The following is an 8,945-nucleotide window of genomic DNA, read 5'->3' as shown; positions in this document are numbered from 1 at the left end:
GTACTAGTATTACCTGATGGGATTTAGAAATGACCCCATCACCCCCGCTCACGTGAAGTGAAAAAGTTGTCAGTCATAATAAACTTGGTGGTGTTGTTGTGTTTACCACAGTGCTTTACATTACTCAAAGCAGACTAGCAAGGCAGCAATCAGCAGTTTCGTTCTCCTATTAGAGAGCGACAAATTTGAAAGACTGCCATCTACTCTTACAAAATATAATCTCTGTATATGAAAGCACATTATGGCTTGAATATTCTTTACGCCTTCGCTTACAAAGTACAAGATGATGGAAGAGGAATGGTGCAAGGTGGCTGAATATGACCAACTCATTTCTATTTTCACTGGTTGTTATCATCAGATGGTGTCAGGAGGTTAATATTATAAATTTTGCTGCAAAGAGCAATCATTTCAAGTATACATGTTGCTGTTTGTTTATTCTTTGTAATTGCTGCAATTGTTTCCTTTTATTTATCTCCTCGCAGCCCCGCCCCCGAGGCCCTGGCTAAGGCTTGCTATGGACTGCCCAGCCCCCCCTGCTGCAGCCCGGCCCGGTACACCGCTCTAGCAGGTTCCCCTCCTCTTGCTGCGTGTGGTTCCCATTCAGACTCACGCTACAGCGAGTCAGCACAGATCTGATACCAGCCACAGGTAGTCCGTATAGTAGTACACTCACTCACACACACTTGCACACACACACACACACACACACACACACACACACACACACATCAATCTCACTTCTCTCTGTCTCCCTCTCTCACACAAATGTGCAGTCTATTGGAGCTTTCGTGTGTCGGAGCCTAACTGTTTCCCCTTTTTTCTCTCATCCGTTTCCGCCCCAGCCTCTCCTGGGTCGTCCACACCCGCCCCCCCCCCTCCCCTCCCCTCCCCTCCCAAACTCCCACCCTCTCCCCTCCCCTAAGAAGATGTCAGTGAGCCTGGCAACAGACATCCAGCAGGAGGGAGAGAGTGGGCCACTCATCGAGCCCTGCAGCCGAGGCAAGACCTCCCCTCAACCACAGGGCACCAGGGAGGGGACCGGAGACGGCCTGGAGCCTGAGGACAGCAGCCCGCAGGATGCACAGGTGAGAGAGGGAGGCAGGGAGTAAAGTTACTGCAAGGAATTTTGGACCAAGATATTAATATCTTGTCCCAGAGTTTCATTATGTGCTTTTTTAGTCTCGCTCGCCAGACACTCCCAGCAAAGGGGCTGGGAGAGTCTGGCTGGGGACGCTTTCTATCGTAGACTAGAGGGGAAAAAGGCTGTTTACAGCCATCCACCGAACGTACCATGCAGGCTGCTTCATTGCATAATCCACATCAATCGTTTTCAGCGTGTAGCAACGAGCTAGCGGCTAGCGCTGCTGTTGTTATTGTTTCAAAGGCAGCGGCGCAGGCATTTGAGCTCAGCAGATTCCACACGTGCAGCAGCAGAGGCAGACAGATTCCACACGGGGGGCGTGGAAAGGAAATCCAAATACGGTCGCAGCCGCAGTCAGAGCGGGTCAGAGCCAATTGCAGAGCTTGTAGGGAGCGGAATGGGATTTCCATCCGGCACCGACTGAAATGGTCGGCACCAATGAGAGAGCTAAGTCCACCAGCTGCTTCCACCCAGTCAGACTAATCTCCCAGTAACTCTGTCGTACAGTTCTGGGATACCACAGACCGCAATAATACATTTTCCTCCATTTCTCAAACTTTTTGACAACAGAGCATTTCACTAGTCAGGCAAAAGGGTGCCAAAATGGCCTGATTAATTGTATGGTGAAACTCTGCGTTGCGGTGTCAAAAAGTTCAAGACAATTCAACTTTGGCTGGGCGGGCGCCGGGCGGGCATGTGCAGGATACGAGCACGAATGCGCTATTTTCACGGTAGCGACCCTCTCATTGAAAATCAATGAGGACTTACTGTATGTATACTAGAAATATTGTGTGCTCATTTCTAGCGTGCTCGCCCGCACCGAGCGCCACAGAACCCCTTATTATAGTAGTGAGATTATGTAACTGTATATTACTTCAAATTGCCTTACAAATCTTTTTTTATTAATTAATTCAACAAATGTATACCTATTTTTAATTGCGCATTAATTGAGCGTTACAGCGTTAAAGCGTAGCCCTTTGACATTTTCATTTTGATTGTGTTACTTTGTCATTATTATCAGCAATACCTTACGTGTTTAATGTGCAACTTGATATACAGTACAAGGGAATACTGTAGCGCACAGTTTTAAAGCTACAATATAAATCTTGTCTTGCAGAGACGGGCTCCTAACCATGGCCATGGCAGGAAAAGGGCCAAGGTAAGTGACCGATTTATCTTTGGCGCCCCCAGTGGCTGACGTACATCGCTGACCTTACATTATTACCATTTTGTGAAGAGAGGGTCTCACACTCACTTGATTTAATTGTCTTTTTGTTTGATTTTTCTTAACAAATAGCTGTATTCTTTCTGTTTTGTTCAGTCTCCATCAGGGCAGGTAGGATTCCAGATAACCCTTTTCTCTGAACCTGTGTTCTTGTTTTACGAGTTTGAATTCCTCTTCTGTGCTACAGATGCGTTTATGCCTGTAAAATTGACCCACAGGTGAACTTCCTTTTAGGGATATTGGATGGTAGCTTTTGAATGTCTATTCACCTTATTCTTTGCCCACACATGGACGCTTCCGCATTACGTCATTTTGTAATAGTATTTCCGTTTTGACTTGCCAAAAACTCCGCAGGCAAGATGGCTGCGCACAGTCCGCATTTAAACTGGCAGAATTACTCCGCCATAAACTAACATATCTTGGCCAATACGTATGTAACATGCAAAATAAAACAACCCGTAATATCTTAATTTTATGTAGAATGCAGAGGATATGTAACTGTTTAGTTAAACTTGCATTCCAGGAATATTGTGCTCTTAAGACGACGTTAGTGGAGTGGACGTTAGGTTGCGCACCTATGTTAGGTTGCGTAACCTATGTGCGATTCGAAATAACGCATCCGAGATAGAAACGTTATGAATATAGCCACGTTATAAACAACAAACTAACGCTGGTGATCCGTATGGAATCAGTGTTACTCGAAATGGTTAACGGTTATATCAATTTGGTCATTCAGTGGCATTTTACTGCCATATAACATAACTAACTAGTGGCTAATATTATTAGCCACTAGTGGCCTTCGCAACTAGCACTGAACCGGAAGAACAAATACGTTTGCGTTGAACGCGGAAGAGAGAAAAAGTGGGCGTGGTGAATAAGGTGAATAGATTCACTTTGCAAAGCAAGAACCTGTTACACAGAGGGGGGGGGGGCGCTTGGCGACATTTTTAAACATTCAAATTTGGCTGGGTGGTTAATAACAAATTTGTATGTAATGGACAAATTCAAAATACATATTTATTTTTGGTTTCCAGGGGCTTTAAGAAAAATAAACGAAAAAGACCCAATCAAATCAAGTGAATGATATACTGAGTGCAGCAGTTACCAGCTAACGCAAGACTACAACATAACATCAGCAAACATGTCTGGAAATTGAGGTGGCAAAAAAGGTCTGGGAGCTGCTTAAACCTCCGAGCAGAAGACAAAGTCAACCGCCATATAACGGGGAGAGTAAAGAGACTTGTTAAAAACAGTTCTACCGCAGGCCCTGATCCATACCGGTATTTGTGGTCAACGACAGCTTGTAGTAGATTGTAGTAGGCTGGTGCGTCATCATGGGGGGGTGATAATGGGACTATGTGTGCCTTCGATGGCGTCAGGACACTCTGGGTACTAGGGGTGTCACAATATATCGTCCCACGAAATTTCGCGATAGTAAAACGTCACGATATGTATTGTTGAGATGAAATCTCATATCGTGAAAAAAAAAAAAATTTTTTTTTTTTTTTTTTTTTTTCTTCAAAAGTAGACAAAGAAACGTCTTTGTTTGTTGAAGTTCAATGTGTGGAAAGTAGTTCAGTTGAACAAGTCTCTGAAGAGACACATGAGAAGTTATACAGGAGAGAAACCATTCAATTGAGTTTCTGGCAAAACTGTTTACTTGACAGGAAAAACTGAAGATGCATAAAAAATAGACTAAGAAAAGTCTTGTTGTTTGAGTTTGAAGAAAAACTGAAGATGCATAATGAGAATTTATACTGCTGAGAAACCTTTTAGTTCAAAGTAAATCTAAGTGACGGTGTAACTCATTCTATTTCAAGATAAGCCTTATCTCCAATCTCATGTTTTTTCTAGTTGTTATTGTAATAACAATTTCCCACAACAGCATGTTTTGTATTTGTGCATTTCAAATAAAATACTACTTTTCCAGTCATATATTGTCATTATTCAAGTTTAAAAAAATATTGTTAAAATCGTATCGTATCGTATCGTTATCGTGAACCCAGTATCGTGATACGTATCGTATCGTGAACTGAGTGTATCGTGACACCCCTACTGGGTACCCTTGGCCCCATTCGGCAAATGGGTCCATTGTCTCCTGAAGACGAGCACCACTCGGCTGGGTCAACAAACTGTTTAAGAACGTCCCTCTGCAATGCTCTGGTGACTTGGCCTACCAAAACTATCATTCATCATATCATATCATACCAAAACACAGCGGCACCACCGACACCAAAAATACAACTAATGGACCAATATTCACATGGGGTGGAATACCACCACAAAGTAACGGCAAGTCTAATCCTCGGTTCACACCATAGGCATCTCAGAAGCAGCGCTGAAGCAGCGCTGAAGCCACGCTGAAGCAGCGCTTCACGGAAGCTTTGAGCAGGAGCCTTGTCATTCACACCAGAAACACTCGATTTTGTCCACGCCTCGCCCGGCGCCGCCCAGCCCCCCCGCTCACAACTTGCATTGACTTCATGCCTGGCTACCCGAGTGCAGCGCTGCACACTTGAAAAATAGACCAGAAGCTGAAACTACCGCCGCAGCGTGGCTTCAGCGTGGCGTGACGTGCGGCTCGTGTGATCGGTCTCGCCTGTTAAAGAGGACGCCGAAATGAAACCGCCTCCACACTGTGTCGCTTCAGCGTAGCTTCGGCGTTATGGTGTGTTCGGACTTCCACATTCTTCTTACCCAGATCAGCCCGCATTGACTCAGGAGAATCAAAAGTCTCCGCCTGTGGCTTCTAAGTTCCGCGTGCCTTTCTTCCTCAAACCGGCTCACTGCTTCTCTTCAGGTTCTCCTCAAACGTAGTTGTGATTTGCTCCCACCAATCCGCTATTGTTCGCATCATGTGGCATATGAGTAACGGCAACTCTGCTTGCATTTGCAGAACTAGTGCAATACCTGTGCCCGTGCCCGCCCTCCCTCTTTCTCCCCATCCACCCCTCCCCCCCCCAATGGGTACATCTACCCAGATGAAGATCCTGCTCCCCCCCCCCCCGATGGGTACATCTACCCATTCCCCTTCCCCCCATTTATACATCATGCTCTCCCACTCCCAGTACCCGTTACTCAGTGCCCGTTCCCCTACCCTTGACATCACTGGTGATGTCACAGTGAAAATGTAAAACATCGCTGTAGCTCCCCCTGTGTGCGCATTTCTTTCATTTTTTTTCCCACTGCACTAGGACAGACGGACAGAGAGAGACAGACAGGCACTACTGGAATGATAGCATAGATAGATATGCATAGCTACCAAAAGCACAGCATCCAGTTCAACCGCCCGTCAGGCCTCCTTTCCTTCTGGAAGGTCGGGATTTAAAAACACACTCCGAGGCAGAACTATGGCGGGGCCGGTTGGTTCTGTGTACAAGGCAAAGGGGTCCTAATGGCGGGCCTTCTTTACACCAATATTGCATGTTCTGTGTAGAAAGGGTATCAGATAACACAGCAGACAGGTGACCAGAGCGCAGTGGGATCCCTGCAAACAGAATTAGTATTGACCTTACACACCCCTCATATTATCAGTGGCTTTTACTGTATAATTATAATTCCGATGAGACGTTTTAAAAGTAGGTGTGGCAGATTGAACTCACTGAGCGCCATAGAAGCCGAAAAAGGAGAATACATTTAAGCCAGTTACAGTAATATAATTGGCAAACCTATAGTAACATATTCATAGGATACTACGATATCGAAATGAAGATGAATTAATTCCGGTTCAACTTCAAACCGTCGTGTTTTGGCTGCCACGACAATCATCAGGGTTCAGATATCTCTTACTCTGAACATGAAGCTGTGTTTGTATTAGTTTGACCTCTTTGAGTGCCGCTTTAATGAGGGCAGAGGTCAGAGTTGAGCCCTATTACTGAGTGTATTTATGGGAGGGGCTTTCTCACACTCCATCTTGTCCTTGAGCTGCTCACAATGCCTTCCTGTTAAGTGGGATCACATCAAATCCCCTTTTCTTTTTGCTCTTCTGCATAGCCATGTTTGCACACACACATGGGCTTAAACACACGCACACAAGCACACGCACACACGCACATACACACACACACACGCACAAAAGCGCGCACGCACATACGCAGCCTCCATTCATCATCTTTGCAGCAAAACCTCTCTTGTCCTGACCTCATTTCTGCCGTGTAGATCCTCTCCTCTCCACATACCACTGGATGTGCTAAGATGCCAAGTGTGTCAGTGGCATCGTCTTAAGACAAACACACCGTTACCACCAGGAGAGACTTTGTGAAGATAGATCAGCCTCATTGTGTGTTTTCCTCTAAGGTTCGAGTCCATACTCTGCCAAGGGCCAGCGCCCTAATCAACTACATTGTATTGATGTTCCCCGTGTTCTCCCGGTCTCCCCTCAGCTCCTCCTCTTCTTCAGGGAACTCTATCATCAGTCATTATCATCTCAAGAGGGATTTAGACTGTTTCTAAGCACTCGCTTATGGAATCAAAACAAAAAGCAACAGCAGAACAGCGAAAGAAAGGGTTAACTTTGTGATATACTGTAGAGATGCTTATATCTGTATATTAGTCTATGGAATTCTTCTAAAACAAGGCTTTGTGGCATATTTTGGCTGAACAAGCATACATATTTGATCATGAACTAACAGTGCAAATTGATGTTCCTCTTGACTACGGTATATTGTATATTATTGGCTGAATGATGTGTGTGTTATCTTGGTTATCCCAGGACTGTCGTAACTACAGCGACATTTGATGCTGCATTCATTCATTCATTATGGCACTGCGCAGCATCTGTCCTTGTTAATTATTATTCATATTCATGTTGTAAAGTCTAATATTGAGATATGGTCCTTGTTAATTAGTATTCATGTTGTAAAGTCTAATATTGAGAGATGGTCCTTGTTAACCCATTGATACCTGATGCAGCATTTGCGTGTATATCCCTTATTTGTGTGTGTATCCCTTTAAGACCGCGTTCACGCGGTTTGCGGTCTTAAAGGGATACACACACAAATGCTGCATCAGGTATCAATGGGTTAATTAGTATTCATGTTGTGAAGTCTAATATTGAGAGATGGTCCTCGTTAATTAGTATTCATGTTGTAAAGTCTAATATTGAGCGATGTATAACACGTGCTACAAGGAAAGTGTGTTTGATTGTATTTCAGTCTAATGCCAAGCTGAAGCTAGTCCGGAGTCTGGCAGTGTGTGAGGAGTCCTCTGGTCCCTTCTCCATCGATGGACCTCCAGAATCGGTAACATTCCTATTATTATCCCATATGGATTTAGAAATCCTTAGTCAATACTGTAATCTCTACTGTTAGTCTAGCTTGCAGGATTTTTTTTTTGCATGCAGCTGTGCTTTGTGGAGGATCAATAATATGTGACAGACAGCTAATGAACAGAATTAAAATGCAAAATGTTACCATTCTTCAGTTATAGCAAATGGATTGTGATTTTCCAGGATATCATTCAACTTCACATCAGCTGTCCGTCGGACAAGGAAGAGGAGAAGTCCTCCAAGGACGAGTATGAAAATGAAGAGAAGGAGAAGAAGGAAAAGACTCCGCGCAAGATGTTGTCACGTGGTAAGATGCATTGTATGCAGTGTGTGTGGTAAAGATGCATTGTATGCAGTGTGTGTGGCATGTTGTCCTAGGGGCACTTTACACAAGGACGGTTTCCTATGGAAACGGGGAATTATTTTATCGTTAGTGCCTCCCGTTAAGACGGCGACGGCGAATTCGCGCTTAGGAAACGACACATTTTGAAACCACCCTCTAGGGTGGAATTGTTGGTGACGCTTCCCGCTGAGCGCTCCATGTAATCGGTTAGAAACATTAGTCTTCCCAGAAAATCTGACGTGCCTGCACACACGACACACGCTTGGCAACATTCAGAATTAAGCTACACTGCGGCCGACTTCAGTTACATGTTCATAACGAGCGTTACTGCTGCTGCGAGGAGCCGACGGCTGTACCCGGTCGGCATTTAACGTTAGGCAAGCACATCGACAGTGTTTTCTCACTGCAGCCTACACAGTAGACAGTGTCAGCACAGCCAGCGCTCCCGATCCTCGCTGCTCGTTAAAGATTTCCAAATAGGCTTATTCTGATAAACTGGTCACATCTATGTAACGTTCTCACCCGAAGAATATTACAACTTTAAAACAGTTTGTTTTTTTTAGCTTGAAAACAGCTTTTTGGCAAGTCTAAAAATTACTACGGTAGCCGTAATCTACTTCCCTGTCTAAAACCCAGAAAGACGATTACGAAATGACGTCATGTAGAAGCGTCCGTGGAGTGACGAGCAACGCCCCGTTGACCATCACAATGCCACCTAGCGACCTGGCATGTACATTACAGCGTTTTAAAAATTCAACAGCGCTCATGTAAACGGGGAGAAGGTGTGAAGAATGTCCTGCCTTTGTTCAAATGACATGCACTAGCCATGCCGTGTGCCATTGTATATTGTTTTTGTATGTTTTGTTTGTGCTCCATACCATGTGATCATGGTCAACGAGTCACATTAAATAAATGAAAAATGAAAATGAAAAATGAAAAGGTGTGAAGGAAACGCTATTGTGTCGTTTCT

General features: G+C 44.6%; 1 protein-coding gene across 1 annotated transcript in view; it reads left to right on the top strand.

Moving 5' to 3' along the window:
• Positions 1 to 926: 926 nt before the first annotated feature.
• Positions 927 to 8,945, top strand: part of r3hdm2 (R3H domain containing 2) — a gene marked incomplete at both ends in the record, with an annotated part of 48,386 nt that continues 40,367 nt past the window's right edge. The window contains 4 exons of the mRNA XM_083660759.1: positions 927 to 1,085; positions 2,259 to 2,300; positions 7,520 to 7,606; positions 7,816 to 7,939. Coding sequence (XP_083516885.1) covers positions 927 to 1,085; positions 2,259 to 2,300; positions 7,520 to 7,606; positions 7,816 to 7,939 — 412 coding nt within the window. The remainder of the gene's footprint in view (positions 1,086 to 2,258; positions 2,301 to 7,519; positions 7,607 to 7,815; positions 7,940 to 8,945) is intronic.

Source organism: Poromitra crassiceps (genome assembly GCF_964638095.1).
Source record: "Poromitra crassiceps genome assembly, chromosome: 25".
Lineage (NCBI taxonomy): Eukaryota > Metazoa > Chordata > Actinopteri > Beryciformes > Melamphaidae > Poromitra > Poromitra crassiceps.
This window is presented reverse-complemented; position numbering and strand designations above follow the sequence as displayed.